The sequence below is a fragment of the Chlamydotis macqueenii genome, chromosome 1 (genome assembly GCF_036417535.1).
Source record: "Chlamydotis macqueenii isolate bChlMac1 chromosome 1, bChlMac1.mat, whole genome shotgun sequence".
Classification (NCBI taxonomy): Eukaryota; Metazoa; Chordata; class Aves; order Otidiformes; family Otididae; genus Chlamydotis; species Chlamydotis macqueenii.
Window position 1 is genome coordinate 67259861 of NC_141556.1, and position 17992 is coordinate 67277852.

A 17992-nucleotide genomic window follows, 5' to 3' on the forward strand; every position below is an offset into this window, starting at 1 on the left:
TACATTTTTAAATTCAAAGTAACATTCTGTGGAAAATGGTAAGGCCTTTTTAAATTTTTTTTTTTTTTTTTTTTTTTAGCATAACTTTCCTGGGCTTCATTCCCAGGTCATGGGTCAGTGCTGGAGGGCAGCGATAACAACAGGGACGGCTGTGTAATCCCATCGCCCTCCCCAACTTTTTCTGTCAACCTGAGCAAGCCTCTTCCCAGGAGCTTCTTTTGCCTCATTGCTGGTTTCAGCAGCTGGATGCTACCTCTCAGGGCTCTTCACAATGAAAAAAAGCACTTCTAATTAGACACAGAGCTGGTACCCACTCCCTATATGTTAATTAGCCCCACAGGGAAAGAAACAGCTGCTTCTGAGAAATGTCCTGCCCCCTCAATGGGTGCAAAACCCCTTGTCTGGCAAAAAGCTCTGCCTTCACCCCAGTGAATGCAGCAGCGGGAGTGAGGGACACTGGCTTTTGTAACAGCTGGTCCCCTCCAGTCCTGTGGCTGGTGGTGCTGGCTTGTAAAGCTAAGCCCTGACCTGAGACAACAGCAGACAGCTGGGCTTTCCCTTAAGACACTTTTAATTGAGCACACTTCCTGCTTTTACCGAAGTGAAGGCTGCAAGAACCTGCTTCCTTCAACTTTATTGAAATTTTCCGACAGCGACAGGCGAGGAATAGGACAAGCCAGGTAGAGAAAGAAACCCTCAAGGGCAGAGGCACCAGGAATTAAACCCCCATGAAGGGACACACACATTCATTCTCTCTTCTAGCAACAACCAAGCAACCAGGAGCAAGCAGCAAGGAGACAAATGAGGCAAGGGCTGTTTGCCTGCAAGAGATGCTTTCGCAGTCATCACCAGTCACATTAGGAAAGACTGAGGGCCCTTTAAATCAGGAGCAGTGCTAGTTCTGATCCTCTGAGCACCAGCCGTCCGGCTATACCCACCAGCTAAGGCAGGATTTATGGTGCCTGTGTGAGCAGCAGCATTCAAGATGGAATGTAGTATTTGGGGTGGAGAGCAGCAGACAGCAGAAGAAAAACTCTCATTGATACCTATAGCCTCAGCAGCAGTTAGCTCCTGTTGCTCCTGCTCTTCAAAAAGAAATGACAGGGTCCCCCTGCCATGCCAGTGCCCACCCTCCAGGAGGCACTTCCACGGGCTGGTGTCTCTCAAAGGTGCTTAGCTCAAGAGTCCTGGGATTCACACTGACGCTCAACTGACGCCATCTATGACTCCCAGTCATCCTCATCCTCCTCGCCTGCGGGCTGCTGTGGGGGTGGGAGGGGTGGTATTGAGTCTGACATACGAGCAAAGGCACCAGCAGGACTTCCAGGAGCATCAGGATTTCCAGAGGCTCCTGGTCCTTTCCCCGAAATACCTGTAAGGGAAGAAAAAGCACCATGAGGTGACATCTAGTGACTAAAGAACACACAGGCTTAGCAAAGGGGTGGGTAAAACACGGCTCCCACCAGCACCCAGGTGATCCAGGCAAGCAGAATGCCCAACACGCTTCAACACCACCACAGCCCTGCACTAGGGCTCATTTAACTAACGCTCCACCTGAGCAAGTCCATGCTGTCCTCTGCCCCGTGCCAGGCACTGAGTGGTTACACTGGCTGTAAATGCCAAGGTACAGGGCAAATCAGGTGCCCCATGGGCGAGGGGCCCAGCTTTTCAGCACTGAATTAAAAAAAGACACCACTGTCCCTCCCTCACGGGCAACTTTCAGAGTCCATCCTCTGCCTCAGACGCACAACCTCCTCCAGCACCTCCAGCTGGATTTGACATGGAGGCCTCCCTGCTCACCCTCTGTAAAGTCACTCCCAGCCACGCTGCAGCACACTCTCCAGGGACAGTGGCTCTGTTCCTGTTTCTAGGGCTGTGGCTGACATAAGTGAGGTGTCAGAAAGGGCTCTCCCTCTTTCCCAGGACAGTACCTTTGCGCCTCAGCACCAGTTTGTTGAAGAGGTCCGACATCAAATCTCCACCTTGTCCCGTAGCTCTCACTGAAACAGAGCAAAACCCCACAAATCAGACAAGAAGTGTCAGTCTGACCCCAGCACTATGGTGAAAGCATTCTGCAATGCTGCCTTCAGATTAAAGAAAAAAAGCAAACCACCAAACCTCTAATCTTGTATCCCTTTCCTAATCTCTCCCCCCATCATCCAGTTTCAGGTCTGGAAAATACCTGGAACCACAGGGTAATGGCATCTTCTGGGGAGGTGCAAGAGTGGAAATCCTTGAGGGGCTGGGCATTTGCAGCCTCACTCTGCCAAACCAGCTCCATGCCTACCCTCCCCAGCTATCTAAGCCAAGGTGCTCAAACTGGCTCAGCCCTGCCCCTCTTGGCCCCAGGGGGCCACCATTTTGTGTGTCCCTTCCCATGCAGCACACATGAAACTTCTACGCATGCCCTGAGACAGAGAGGGTCTCCATCAAGAACACAAATGTCCTTCTGGCAGATGAGGTTTAGCACGTTCACAGAGCTTTGACTGAATGGGAAACACTTGAGACCTACACCAGCCTGTGAGGAAAGACAACACCTTTCCCCTCTGTACGTTCACTGTGCTCCTGGCTTGCCCGTCTGCCCTAGACTTACACCTCCCCAGCCTGGGGCAGACAGTAAGGAAGATCAGTTCTGCCAAAGAGCCTCAGCACCTTGTTCTTGTTCCTTTTGCTTCTTCTTCTCCAGCTTCCTCTCCTTGACGCTGCGGAGGTTGGCCTTCCCAATGCCACCGGCCTGGCGGATGGACTCCAGGAGACTGGCACGCCCCGTAGAGGGGTTCACCACCTCCTTCGGGGCTCCCTGGACCAAAGCTGCAGGGACAGGAAGGACAGGCAGCAGCCATGGGTCAGTGCACCAGCTACAGGCCCAGCCAAATTCCCATGGAAAGGGCTGCTCCAGTACCCCACCAGCTTCTGCCTGGGATGGTGAGCCTGTCCCAGACACCTCTTAGCCAGCAGCAGCCCTGCTAAGGGGGAACTGAAGGACTGCAGCTCCCAGGCAGGCATGAGCAGCTTCCCTCCCACTGCAGCTTCCCTTTTCTGTTGGAAGGCTGGGAAGCCACAGAGAACCAACCAAGGGCACGGGCTGAAGCCGAGAAGTCAGAGTTAAGACTCGGCTGGTGACGCTGTGGAGATGCCTAGCCTTTACCTGCAGGCACTGTGTTGCTGCTCTCCTCACTCGCTGTCCGGGCTGGCTCGGAGGGGGCTGCGGGCTGGGGCAGGGGCGGCGGAGGAGGCACAGTGGTTGGCATAACAGGAGGTGGTGGGGGAGGCGGTGGTGGAGGAGGCGGCAATAGCTCAGCAGCTTGAAGGTCTGAAAGATGAAAGAAGTTGCATCTGAAGCATCCCAGAGGACAGCACACTGAGAGCTTTGCATGCCTCAGTGGCAACAAATCAGAGTCCTCAGCAGGCACCGCGCAGCAGAGTGCTCCCACCCTGTGCAGCATCTCTTAACAGCAGGCAGGGCCCAGGCAGAGGGCCTATTCTGCCCTCCCCAGCTGCATCCCACTGGGCTTGCCCAGCTTGTCCAAGGGCATCCGATCAGGCTGCCACAAGGACAGTCCCTGCACACCACGCTCCCTCCTCCCTGGCCGTGCAGGGAGTGAGGGAGGTGAGGGGCCCGGAGTCTGGCCAGCACTTGAGCAGGATGCAGCTTTGATTCAGGCCCAAGCACAAGCCAGAGGTATCTCCAACATCCATCTTGAAATCTCCACCAATGGATTTTCTGCATTTTCTCCATCTTCTAGCAATACCTGCCTTCCTCCTTCACAGGGTTCTGGGATCAGATATTGCAAATACCTGGTTGCAAAGGTTCCACCGACTCAGTGTTGAACGTGGGCAGCTCTGGAATAGCACTGCTAGGGGCAGACGGTGCGATGCCAGGGCCCAGATCAGCACTGTACATGAGATCTGCAGCAATGCCAGGCAGGTCTGGCAGGTAGGACGGCACATCAATCTCAGGGACCTGGCCCAGATCTGGCACGTAGAAGTAGTTTTCAGCTACCTAGGAGAAACCCAAACCAAAAAGATAAGGCAATGACTTGCTCTCCTTTGCAGCAAACAGGGGCACTGCAGGGAACAGCCTGAGTGGCAGCCAGAGACAAGGGCCTGTTGTGATAGGACAAAGGGTAACTGAAGAGCGTAGGTTTTGATTAGACATAAGGAAGAAATTCTTTACTGTGAGGGTGATGAGACACTGGAACAGGTTGCCCAGAGAAGCTGTGGATGCCCCATCCCTGGAAATGTTCAAGGCTAGGTTGGATGGGGCTCTGAGCAACCTGGTCTATGGCAACCAACCCCATGGCAGAGGAGTTGGAACTAAATGACCTTTAAGGTCCCTTCCAACCCAAACCATTCTATGATATGATGATTCTATGATGAGCAAATGGCTCCCAAGCTCCTTTCCCTAGCCCTAAAACACACATTCAACCATGCACCAGCAAAGCTCCAGGTATGGCCATTATAATGTGTTGGGTACAAGGTCAGTCACATGCTGAGGCAGCCAGGTTGGTGCACTGCCTGCCTCACGCCCACACCGAATACAAACGGTTTCTCAGGCTCGCTGGCCCTTCTGTTTGCACCAGCAGCTGTCCCTTTCTAGCAGGAACGATGGGGATCAGACCTCTTCCCAGCCACATTCCAGCTGTGGCACCTCACTCTCAGACTTCTCATGAGGCTCAGGAGTTAGCACCAGGAGGATGATCAGGTGATGGAGCCTCAAACTCCTCTACAGACCCGAGGTCTATCAGCGAGGTGAATCGATATCATACTACTCTTCTTACACCACTCAGCAAAGGCTTGAGCAGAGAGGAAAAACCTGAGAGTTTTGTCTCACCCATCAAGCTTCAGCACAGAAACGGGCAAGGTCCTTCCGATAAGTGAGATACTCTGCAGCCCCATGAGGGGCCATTCTCTTACCTGCTCTCCACCCCACAGAAGCCCTCTGCTCTCAGAGAGCTGACCACAAACCCCTGGAAGGGAAGCAGCTGCATTCCCACAGCTGCATCTCACCTGTCGGTCCAACTGTCCTCTTTTGGTGATGGAGAGAGGAGCATCAAAGAGCTTCTCTTCTGTCTCTGTTTCCAGAGCCACATGGGTTTTGGTCACTGCTCCAGCCAGAGGATCCAGGAAAACATACTTCTTGTACCTAAGGGTAGAGGACAAGTATTTCACTGATGCCACCTTGAAAGCCAAGGCCAGAAGAAACAGTGCAGAGAAGTACCAAGCCCTATCAGGAGCCTGGTATGTAAGACCCCCAGGAAAGCAAGCAGTTACTGCTGCCCCTGGGGAAGGGAAAGTTCCTCTCAGGACAAGCAGGGGCAGGTGAGCAGCACAGCACTGCTCCAGCTCTCACAGGTTCTCCGTGGTGTTGAAGAGCAGCAGGGAGCTGAGGGAGCTGATGTTCCTGGGGAGGCTGCCAAGGCCTTCTTCTGCATCATCCTCCTGGTGAATTTTGGTGCTCACACACACAGGGAAGTACTTGAGCTTCTCCTGCAAGAAGACAGATAACAGGTGGTAAGACACTCAAACCACAGCCCTCCCCAGCCACCACAACCCACACTGCTGGATCCACTGCGTGGTCTGGGAACCCTACTGCTTCCTCTTCACCTCCTTTGAGCAAGGAAGCGCACGGACAACACTGCAGCCTCACACTCGTGACAAATCTCAGCAGTTCAGACCCATGGCATGTGCTTTTGGTGCCGTGGCTGGGTCATACTGAACACGTGTTCCTGCGGCAAGGATCCACCAAAATAAACCAATCACTCGGGCTCTCCAGCCAGAGGCAGGGATCAAGCACCACAGCCTAAAAGGCATTTGTTACAGTGTCTCCAACTACCAGACGTTTTCATGCAGGCAGAGTTCCCCAAACATCTGTATTACCTCCCCTCTGCTGCCTTCAGTTGATGTTTTAAGAGATGCGATCCCACCGGTGGGGTATGCGGGGCAGGCGAAGGAAAAGGAGGTTAGGAGAAAACAGAGTGCCTGCACTAGGCAAGAGATCAGGCAGAAGGGAGTGCGCAGGGTGGAACGTGTGCCAGATGGTTTTGCAAAGCCTGAGGGATTTGCAGGAGTTTTCAACTCTAATGAACTGAAATCTCCTCTCTCTCGGTTCTAAAACTTCATGCATAATATATAGAGCTCCCTTTAGAAAAGAACTTATTACATCTGAACTGCTTGACTTATATATAGAACAGGAATTGCCATCCCCGATCAGCCCAGTGTTTCAGCAAGCGTGACAGCGCCCGCCGCCAGATGCTCAGGGCGATGAAGCTCAGTGCCCACAGCACCGTTTGCTGTAGAGGGAGGGAAGGCATCAGTTCCTCAACCCAGAGACAGCCTGGGATGGACAAACCTCCATCCCAGACCCCTCCCCACACCCTTCCACAGCCCCTTCACTACTCCTGTTCTCTTTTCACAAACTAGGACAAGCAGCAGCCCGGCAGCCGCGAGGGGGTAAGCTTTCGTACCAGAGGAAACCGGAGCACTAACCAGGACAGTTTGTCAGGTTAAATAATGGGCCACGCTCTAGCGGTTTTCTTCTGTCACCAGAAGATGACCACTTCAAACAGTGTCCACAGCCTCCTACTGCCTTGCTACCTCCAGCATCTTTGCTCGATCCCTTTCTCCAAGCCCTTCTTCCCTCCTTGTACTTCTGCGGGGGAGCTGGAGACCAGCGTTGGTTCAGACCACACCTCAGCAACTGAAGCAGTTTCTGCTGATTGAAATTTCAGCCTTGAATTTGGTAGCCAGAAATCCTGGGAAATGGCTTAGTCACAGCTCAGTTAATCCACTAAGAGTTTGTATGATGCTCTGAGTCTATAAAATGCTGTAAGAAAAGACCTGGGAGGTTTTGATTTAAATGTTTTCTCCCCCAAATAACACATTCCAACTTGTGAAAGATACACTGAAATAAACATCTTGAATTTTTAGAGCAGCAAGTAAGCAAAAATATAGAAATTGTTATTTAGAGACCATAGAAGCAGAGATTCAGAAATAAAGGTTCTTTTGATCATTAATATTCATTTCTCAATGTTTAATTTTTTAAGCATGAGGGAGTACTGACGTTTTTCCTAGAACTGTTCACACACACTTAGCCCTCAAGTCATATATATTTTTTTTAATTCTTTCTCTGTAGATTTCAATTAGCACCAGAAGACTGTGCGTCACTTTAAGGGCGGAGTGAGAAACCAACCATTACCTACATTTACTTTTAAGTCTCATCTAAGGCAGTTATAAAAGCACGAAGCATGAGTATTGCGCTGAAACATGAGGCTCTACATAATCCTTTTAATTTAAACGCCACCAAAATGCTAGTTGTATTCAAGTACCTAGATCTGTTTTAAATCTTAGACCTACTGTCAATAATATCCTGCAACTGTGAGTTCCACAAGTTAATATGCCATTTAAAAATTAGTTTTCTTATAGGGACATTAATGCATTAACCCAAAGGTTCAGCAACCTTGACATACTGAAGTCATGGGGGGTGCTTAAAGGCTCAAACACCCCAACCTGGTGTTTGGCATCTGGCAGGAGCATTAAGGACACTGCATTTCCAGGTATTTTTCTCCCTCAGAGCATGCAGTTACAAATATATAAAGTCATTCTGGTTCTCAGGTTTAATGAAGTAGAAGCTCTTACGAAGTGAATTGGTGCGATACACCAGAAACTCCATTCCACTCACGCCAACGGAGTGCTGAGGGCAGCTGGACAAGCACTTGACGATGAGCAAGTGCCAAAAACCCAGATCAGCCCCACCCCTGCCCATGGTGGACTCTGACAGAGGCAGAATTCACAAGGACATGTCAAGTTATTGACATTTTTGAAGCCTAGCAAGGTTACTTTAGCGGAGGACTGTAACTTTTGCTTGGACCTCTTCCCAAGCCCAGGCAGACCACATCTCCCACTCTGTTCTTCTGCCTCAGGGGGGGCACTTGCAGCAGCTGGACACAGGTCTCAAGGGCAAACGCAGTGCCCAGCACCTGAGAAGCCCCACGGGGCTCCAGTCAACTCACTGTTCAACCCTGCTGAGCTGCTACCACAGTGATGTGCAAAGCAAGCAGCCTTCCAGGCTTACCAAAAGGACCCCATTTCTGGCCCTCTTATCCATCAGTGCTTACCTTACCAACCTAAACAGCGTCCTCCCAACAGCTGAGTTTTTATTTGCATGGGGTGTGGAGGGGGAAAGGAAAATTTCCCAGGAGGAAAGCATTAAATAGAACTGCAGAACCACGCATGTTTCCAACTCAGCTGCTTTCCCCCCCAAGCACAACCCCACAGCACTCAGCACAGGCTGCCACCACTTACCCTCAAACTGACAAGAGCAGAGCTGGTTTTCCTGGTGGGGTGTGTGTGTGCATGAGTAAGTGAAGTTAGCAAAGGCCACTGTGACTGCTCCCAGCAAAGAGGCCCTCATTAGAAGTGAAAACAGGCAACGAGCCTCTGCTGAAAGCCCTGAATAATTGAGGAGGGCATAACTGCAAACATTAGAGTTCCCTCTGTCACATTTCATTACTGCAAGGCACGTCAGGCTCTCTGCTCAGCTATGGCCAAGAAGGGCCTGTCCCCCTGGAACGTGGTCAGAGCTCGGCCGCACCAAGCCCCACTCAGCACACCAGCTGCTCCTGGAGCAGGCCCCTCCATCGTTCATCAGCTGACAGCCACTTGCCAGCACAGCGGTGTCCCTCTGCCCCACAGAAGAGCTGCAGGAGCTAGTGCATGCATGAGCTTGGCAAGAGTAAAAGGACTACCGTGTGAGGTAGGGTAAGGAAAGCCAGAGAAAGATCAACAATCACAAGGGAGAATCAAAAGATGGGTCGCAGGAGGGAAGGAATGAATACAAACATCCCACGGGGCCTGCAACAAAGTTCCTGTGGTGATGGCAGCCTTGGTCATGAAGGGCAGAACATGGCAACGGTACAGGGAAGAAGCAGCATCGGATGCAGATGGCAGGGGCAGCAAGGAAGGGCACGCAGAGCCTACTGGAGCCACTGGGCCAGCTGGATGGGCACACCATTTCCTCTTTGTAGAACACTACTTTTTCCCAGCTCATGCTCTTCTCAATCCCCTCCTTGTGCGAGGGGCTGTATATTGGCACAAGCCCTGCAGGAGGGGAGAGCATCCCCCCTGCCCACTCACCGCCTGCCTCTGCTCCCCCCATGCTCTCCAACGGGATGGGGCCACCAGCCACACAGCACAGCCATAACTGGCCTCTCCTGGCTGGCCAGTAGCAGGTGCCACGCCGCTCTGCCCTGCGCTACTGCCAGGGCTCAAATGAAGCACGAACCCTGCTTGAGTTCGTCAGCTGTCCATTTGACCAGCAACCCTGCTTCCCTGGCCTGGCTGAAATATTCATAACTACCTCACTGTGTGAGGTCTCAGCTCCATTAAAACTCCAGAAAGTTTATCGTGATAAATTATTCAGTGGAAGCTTTATTGTTGGGCCAAGGCACACAAGGATGAGTAAAGAAGTCTCTTTAGGGGTGGAGAGCCGGGACGCTGTCAGGTTGATCCCTAACCTGTCAGGAAGAGCACATCTGCAACTCCTGGCACAGTGCATACACAGCAACTTTTAAACTTTAAACATAGCAACTCTTCCTGCCCTCCTTCCAGCCCGGGGATGTTGACACAAATTGTTGGAGAACCCTTTGGTAGCATTTCCTGCCAAACCTACCCCTTCTCAGACCTCCCTAAGAAGCCCCTCTCTGCCATTCAATCTACAGGCTAAAAGGGAGCTCAGCACTTCAGGATCTCCTTCAACACCACCAGCTACAGACATCTTTGCTATGGGCACATCTGGAAGCTCCACATGCACTGGGTACGAAGATATTCAGCTCCTCTCTGAAGGGCTTGCAACCTACAATAGTTGAACGCAAGGCAAAGGAGAAACAAAGCACAAACAAAAGACGTAAGGAGGCAAATTTATTCGTCCCTGCCAAAATGTAAAACTTAGCTGGGAATGAGGGAGGGACAATTTTCCTGGGACAGAAAAATGCTCTAATGACTCCTTTTTCTCCTGACACACTCACAAGCACTTTCACCTTTCCCTTCTCACCATCAATTATATTAGAGCCTTCAGAAACTATTCTTCAAACAATTATGACCCTGATCCCAGCTGCCTTGCTATGCCAGCCAGCAGCACCCACCAGCACTGCTGCAGGAAACAGTGGCGTTTCAGGAAATGGAACTGCTCTGGACAGTTAGCAGCCAACAGCCACCCAGAGCACTCAATCACTGTGCCAAGGTCTTGTACTGACACGGCCCTCTCAAATCGGCAGCTCTGCAAGCTTCCCAGCCTGACCTCACGCACCTCCGCCAACAGTCCAAGCTGAAAAGATGTTCTGCTCCCAGACTAAATCCTAAAGCCTTGGTCTACTTCATCAAAGAGATTAACAGCTTCTCTTTGCTTGTTCATCTCAAGGTCTGTTCTCCTCCTCCTTACCTGCAGAGCTTTCTCATCCAGTATTCGGTGTTTGCTCTGAATTTTGTGTCTTGGCCATTTCTGCTTAGCTGGGTCTTCTGCACCGGCAAAAATTGAACTGTACTCCTGCAGCCGTTCAGGGGCTGGATACTTGGCACTGGAAAATACCTGTGGAGAAACATGAAGAGACTGAAAAATCCCAAAAACTAGGCAATCCTACACTACAGAAACACATGGAGTGGAGTAGCACACAATCTGCGCTGCCAGTGGGAATGGACAGCCTTGGAGTCAAGAGGCTCCTAAGGGCTATCTGCACAGACCCAAACATGCATGGGCTACCACTTCGGAAAATGGAAGTGCCAGAGCTTCTCTCTATATATAAATACTAGGAGATCATTGGCAAAAAGGCTTCCATTTGCAGGGAGTTGAAAATACTGTATAAGATGGAGCAAGAATAGGGAAAGAAAGACTTTCACCAGTTTTACTGGCTTAAGGGGATTAAGATGCACTGACGGGGAGGCTCTCTAACAGCAGTTTTTATTCAACTAGCTAAAGTGTCTATGAGCCTGAAGTGCAAGGGTGTTGGGCTTAGCTCAGCACATGCCTTTTCTCTTTCTCAGGAAGCAGTTAGGGCAGCATCCTGTATAGGTCTCATAAGGCCTGGAGCTGTGTGGCTCATGGGTCTAAAAATCATCAGTTGGCCAAGTCAGGAAGGGGATTCTCATCACAACCCTGCTCAGCAGCAATACATGAAGAGGTAAGCAGGCAGCAGCTGTGGCAGCCGAACACCTGTACTTCTCCAGACCTTACATCAGGAGTAAAGAGAGAAGGTGGAAGGAAGAAGGGAGGCCATGCAGCCTTCACTGAAGTCACTACCTTAATAGCCTTCTTGCTGCCCTTTATCTTCTCAATCTTCGCTTGGGCGAGCGTGACTCTCTCGCCGATTGCCTGAAGTTGTGCCCGGCTGGCCTCCACCCGCTGAGAGATCCTAGAAGGCAAGCACCTTTCTTAAGATGAAGAATCCAGAGCCAGAGATTTTTTGGCAACAGCCAGTGCCCAGGCCCTCAGGGAATGATGTGAATCTCGGTGGACTGGGCAAAATAGTGCTGTCTGAGATATGCTTGTCTCTCTACCACTGAGAGTTTCGGGTACTCCAGCATGGAGGCAGGTCTACTCCATGACACAGCACAATGTTCCTGCGCTGTTTGAGGCACAGCACAGGAAGATGGAGAACTGCAGCTCTTTTTGCGACACTAGAGTGCCACAAGCCCTATGCCTCTCCGCAGGTACTGCTAACAAGGAAGCCACAGACAGTTAGCAACTGCCAACACATTTTTAATAAAAATGCCTTGTTAAAAATGAAAAGCAATACATGCTAATGAGCAGAGTTCAGGACTCACAAGGCTTATCCTGTCCTCTACTACACCAGCAGTTTGTTGCACAACTTCTTCCACGCTGCTTCGCAGCTTTGCGATTTGGTTTCCACATCAGTTAAACAACATTAGGTCCTCATTTGGTGCAATAAAGCCTGCTAACTTGCATAATTTTTCCACAACTAGATCAGCACCAAAATGCTTTGGGACTGAGGTGAAAAGCACTCTGTGGCAGCAAGGGACAGCAGTCAGTGCTTAAGTACCTCTGCGTTCACCACGTGGACGTATTCCTTTCCCACAGAGCCTACAGCAGACACCTAGCACGATCGTCGCTACCGTGCTGCAGGAACTGTCACACAGGTTCAACCAGAGACTAGGAGGGACACTGGGACCAGGTATCACCTACAGGTAACTATGGAGTCACCTTCTCAGAAGAGACCTTCCTTTCTTATGCATAACTGGCAGGTTCTCCCTAGCTTCAAGCGCAAAAGCTGAAAATTGAATCTTCACTCTTCTAATGAAACCAGCAAAGACTATTTTTATGGCCATGCAACCCATTAGGAGAGATAGTATTCCACTTCAGCATTGTTTTGTAGCAATGAGTTCCATCAGATCATTTTGTGCCTGCAAAAATCAATCTCAAGTATTGTCTTTAACTTTCACTAAAAGTCCCTCTTTGCTCTCGAGACTTCCCAAGCTTTTTTTCCACTCTGTATAATTCCTTTTAGTAACAAATTTGACATCAGCAGTGATCCATGATTCCCATTTTCAAACTGCACCAAACCTGTCTTTTCAAATATTTTCACTCTGTGCAGCGCATTCCCTACTACAGCAGAGAAATGGACTCCACTAAGGCCCCCTCATTGTAGGCAGTGAAAAAACAAAGTATGAGCAGCCTTTTCACCTCGAACCACTTTGAAGGACTCCCACTTCTTTCTCTAAACAGCTTTAAGTGTTTCTGTTTGTTTATTGTCATGCTCTCCTCTTTCTGGAGGCATGAAAATCCTTCCCTATGCATGAGCATACAGCCTGTTTCTACTTTATTCTTTTTGGAGTGGGAGAGGAGCAAAACTGAACCTCATGAGATTCTCCCTCTCGGAATTATTCTCCATTTCCCCATCCTTTTATTTTAAATACAGCCTAACAGCTTGTATTTTGTACCAACACTAAGTACAAATCTGTTCATTATTTCCTTCCCACACCCTCCCTCTGTCTCAGTGGAGTAAGTCCACATCACTTCTACACTTGATAGGTTCTCAGAGTAGTTTCTGTTGTTCCTTTCAGTGTGCATTTCCTAGCACCTGCCTGCAGTAAATTTCATGTGTCATAGGGCTGTCCCCTTGCTTTGTTTTGCTAAAGTGTGAGACGCCTCTGAAGGACCTAAGTCTTCCCTAACTGCTCTCCCCAGCAAATTTTCCCACCTCACAGTTCACCTCTTTTCTAGATGTTTCATAATTGTATTGATTGACACTATTTCCCACACTGCTCCCAGGGGCAGTTGACTATTTTTACTTCCTTCAAAGCTGAAAAAAAAAATTGGTCATTTATTTCTGCTTTGCGTTTCTCTCTCAAATCAATGATGCAATTTTCCCTTTCACCTGTGAGTAGACCTCTCTCCTAGAAGAGCTCGACAAAGCCTTCCTGAAGCTCCAAATAAAAGCAAGGTATCAATTGCCTTTTAGCCAGTACCCTGCTGATTCCCAGCCACAGTTCTCAGGGGCCGACCAGGCACACGCCCCTCTCCCAGAAGGAAACGTGAAGCAAAGAGTTATGCAAACTCAGGCTTGGAAACCAGCAACCGTTCTCCTCCCTTCCACTCCATGAGTGTGAGCAGGTCAAGTGACACAGTCAAACGCTTCCCTCACTCCCCTTCTTGCCCTATGTTACGCCCACTGCTTCACCAGGTATCATCTCCTCCTCTCCCTACCCACACTTACTCTTTCGCTAGCTGTGAAGAAGCAAAGGAGTTTCTGAGGATCCCAGTTATCCTTACCTTTTACCCTTAATCACGTCTGCATTTAACATTAAACCTCTAAAACACCTGGTTTAGGAGAGGAACAGTGCCACAACTCCCTTTACAGCCCCACCAAACACAAGCAGAGCATTGGCTATTACAAAGTTATTCTTGGTGCTAGAGGACTAACACCTCCAGTAGCACAAGGACAGCATCAGGTGAAGAACAGAAAGCAGAGCACCTCTCAGCCCACAGCGCTGCATACACCTTTCTCATTTAAGGTTTGCCGGAACCTCTCGGAAAAAGGAGGCATCCCTAAAAACAGAGTGTGACTGGCAATTACTGTGCCCTAGCTGCAGCAGTAACGATGCATCTAGAAGAGAATTGAGAGAAGACATCTATAGCTTCATCCATCCCTTCTGCCCACCAAACATAACTGATTACATTCACCCACAAAAGGACAGTATCAGGCAGACACCCGGCTGAGGAAGCCGTCCAGTGCCAGCTTAGGTGTTCCAAAGCATGACGGCTCTTCTCTGAGGCACTCTGTACTTTCTCCTGTGATCTCCTACTCCAGGATTTGACAGACCAAATCCCATTGACCTCAGGAGATCGGCCAAAAACCTTCACCTGAGGTGGTACAGATGCAGGTCCACAACACAGAAGGAATACACACCAGTCTACAGAATTAATTTGTTTGTTGCTGAGCAAGATAATGATGAAAAAAAATTATTAAACCCTCTCAATCCAACGAATCCAAATTCCATCACATGTACAGGCTCCTAAAAGTGCATGACTGTTACGCAGGTACAGCTTAATACACAGTTGCACGCTTTAGATAAAAGAGACAACATACCATACTGATACTGAAAAAAAAACCGTGGGAAAAAAAAACCCCTCATGTTCAAGTGTCCTCCAGTAACTTTAGTATTTCTACTGCTGTGCAAACAACTTACTCCAAGGAGTCAACCTGGTGTTTGTAAAGAAAGGAAACAGGAAGGGATGGAGAGGGCTGTTGCCAAGGATTTCAGGAGCAAAGTGTTTGGAGCAAGGTGGCATTCAGACCTCAACCTCCATTTAAAGAACGTGTTACTGAGCGACATTTGTTTGAAAGGCAGTTGCAATCAGGACAGGAGGGGTAAGTGTTAATAAAATGGCCCATTACTGCCCCTCAGAGCCCTGCTCCCAGACAGCCAGAAACACCAGCAGCATCTGAACGTACCCCGCGCCTGTCCTATTACTCATTGCTGTGTTATTTTGCTCTCGGTGCGCTTTTCTGCTTGAGAAACCCCTTTAGCTAGATTCAATGTGACTTCAGGGTTGCAAAGAAGCAGGAGGCGTACAGCGACAGCCCCTCCCTTTGGGCAGGACGTGGGCTTCGGGACAAGCGAAAAGAGGGCCCACAGAAGAACGGAGAGTGTATTACCTGCCTTCCAATCCCAGGCCCTGAGCCAAATCAGCCTTCCCCTCCCAACGCTTTTCTTTGGGGAAGTAATACACGTGGCAGATTAAATTTATCTAGTGGATTATCTCTTAATCCATACAGACTTTTCTTTTTGATCTAAGCAGATATCAAAGCCAATCTTTCAGCTGCTTTGATTCAATCTTTCACATTCTCTTGTCCCTCTCAGACCTTTTTGCAGCCAAACCCCCTGCGCCTCACCCCCAACTTGGATCTCCTTTCTCCTAAAGCCCTCATCCTGCTGCCTTGAGCTCCTTTCCATTTTAGAGGCCACTCTCTCCAACACTCACAGCAGGTCTCAGGAATCCTTCCTCCTACCTCACCACCTCCCTCGCTGGCCCTGTATCCTCTGTCCCATCTGCAGCCACACAGCAAATCGCTCCCTGTTATTTTCTTATCGCTCCCCTAATAAATCTCACATTCAGGCGGCTACTGAAGGACCTCCTCTGCTGCATCTGTGCCTGCCCATGAAGGAAAAATTACCATTCTTTTACTCCCATAGGAAAACAGATTTGAGGCATTAGGAATCTGGCATCTGGGACACTGGACACTGACGTCAGTTGTCAGCACTGGCAATAATACTACATTTCTATGAGGGTCTTCAAGCACTCCACAATGCCAAAAAAGAATTGTGATTTTTATCATCCATATTTGTTTGGCGAGTTGACTGAGGCGCCCACCAAAGCTGCTCCATCACTCTCCTCCTCAGCTGGACAGGGGAGAGAAAATACAACGAAAGGCTTGTGGGTCGAGATAAGGACAGGGAGAGATCATTCACCAGTTACCATCACAGGCAAAACAGACTCAACTTAGGGAAAATTAATTTAATTTATTACCAATTAAATCAGAGTAGGATAATGAGAAATAAAAACTAAACCTTAAAATACCTTCTACCAACCCCTTACTTCTTCCTGGGTTTATCTTTACTTCCAAGTACTCTACCTCCTCCTCCTCTCTCTAGCAGCACAGGGGAACAGGGAATGGGGGTTGCAGTCAGTTCATCACATGTTGTCTCTGATGCTCCTGCCTCCTCACACTCTTTCCCTGCTCCAGCGCGGGGTCTCTCCCACAGGAGACAGACCTCCACGAACTTCTCCAACACGAGTTCTTCCCACAGGCTGCAGTTCTTCATGAACTGCTCCAGGGTGGGTCCCTTCCATGGGGTGCAGTCCTTCAGGAACAGACTGCTCCAGCATGAGTCCTCCATGGGGTCACAAGTCCTGCCAGCAAACCTGCTCCAGCATGGGCTCCTCTTTCCACAGGGCCACAGGTCTGGCCAGGAGCCTGCTCCAGTGCGGGCTTCCACAGGCCACGGCCTCCCTTGGGCATCCACCTGCCCTGATCTGGGGTCCTCCACGGGCTGCAGGTAGATCTCTGCTCCTCTGTGGACCTCCATGGGCTGCAGGGGGACAACCTGCTCCACCATGGTTGTCACCATAGGCTGCAGGGGAATCTTGGCCAAGAGCCACATTACTCCTCCCCCTCCTTCTGAACTGACCTTGGTGTCTGCAGAGCTGTTTCTCTCACATATTCTCATTCCTCTCTCTGGCTACTGTTTCTTGGTTTTTTTTCCCCCTTTCTTAATTAAAAATTATCAAAGTGGCGCTACCACTGTTGCTGATGGGCTCAGCCTTGGCCAGCGGTGGGTCTGTCTGGGAGCCGGCTGGCATTGGCTCCATCGGACATAGGGGAAGCTTCCAGCAGCTTCTCAAAGAAGCCACCCCTGTAACCCCCCTGCTACCAAAACCTTGCCATGCAAACCCAATACCATTTTCTAGGGATCAGACAGCATCAGAAAAAAAAGTTTAAAACCAGAGCAGGTTTAAAGACAGCCTGACAGATTCCCAGAAAGGTGGCTGATCAAGACAGAATTCAGCTGAAAGGAAGCATCACAGCAACGGGACACCCTTTGCTGTCCATGTACACATCACCCAAAAGCGACAGGGATGACAAAACTTGGCAAGTAGGAGAGAGAAGAGGTGAGCTCCACATCAAGATGAATGAGAAAAGCGAGGCAGCAGAGGCTGGGAGCAAACCTCTCTAGAATACCAAAGAACTTCAATTTCATGTCTGAAGTACAAAAGTAAGCGATCAACCAAGGAGAAAGAACATTATGGAGCAGAAATGAGAAATGAAGTTGCTCAGAAGGATAAGGCAGCCGAAGTATTAAATGACTTTTTCCTTAAATGAGGACTGTACACATCACAGCAAGTCAGGCTTTTCGTCTGCTCCCAGCCCAGGCTCCAGCCCAGAGAGATAGCAGGGGGATGCTCGGCATTGCTATGCTAAACTTCAGGGTACATACAGTAAATTTGTTCTATAAAACCTTGGCTTTTTGCCTAAAAGTCAAGTTGCTTTTTTTCCAACAAAGTGTGCTTTTATTAAATTCCTCCCCTACTGCAGGGGGCATGAATTAGGAGGGACGGAGTTTACGGTTCTTATATTTTATTACATCCCCAGACTCTCCAAGTGGCTGGTGCTGGAGCAGGGGAACAACGGAAGATAACAGCGCTGGCTGCCATTCATCCTTCCACAGTATCGGTGCCAAAACTGTCATGATACCACTACTGATGAGTGAGATACCATTAAAGCTCTAGGACAAGTTTCAGTAGGTTTCCAGAAGTGAGAGAACCACTGGTGAAGTGAGGACAGACTACTCCCCAGGGGAGGGGAGACATCACCCCACCATGAAAGCAGCAGAAGGTGGTAGTGCTGAGGGAGCTAAATGCCTGCTTTTCTTCTCAGGCTACCAAGCCTCTTCCTCATCCACTTCTTTCCTGGGACCC

At 49.6% G+C, this 17992-nt stretch overlaps 1 protein-coding gene across 5 annotated transcripts in view; it reads right to left on the bottom strand.

Annotated features, from left to right (window-relative positions):
* Positions 1–619: 619 nt before the first annotated feature.
* Positions 620–17992, bottom strand: part of WASHC1 (WASH complex subunit 1) — a 47078-nt gene continuing 29705 nt past the window's right edge. For 4 of the 5 annotated variants that reach the window (XM_086755267.1, XM_086755248.1, XM_086755275.1 and 1 more), the window contains 9 exons: positions 11294–11405; positions 10439–10585; positions 5354–5490; positions 5011–5146; positions 3799–4003; positions 3149–3313; positions 2653–2811; positions 1932–2000; positions 620–1372 (listed from right to left, as the gene is read on the bottom strand). In XM_086755267.1, coding sequence (XP_086611393.1) covers positions 1221–1372; positions 1932–2000; positions 2653–2811; positions 3149–3313; positions 3799–4003; positions 5011–5146; positions 5354–5490; positions 10439–10585; positions 11294–11405 — 1282 coding nt within the window. In that variant the 3' untranslated portion in view covers positions 620–1220. The remainder of the gene's footprint in view (positions 1373–1931; positions 2001–2652; positions 2812–3148; positions 3314–3798; positions 4004–5010; positions 5147–5353; positions 5491–10438; positions 10586–11293; positions 11406–17992) is intronic. The other variant, XM_086755285.1, reaches the window with a different exon arrangement.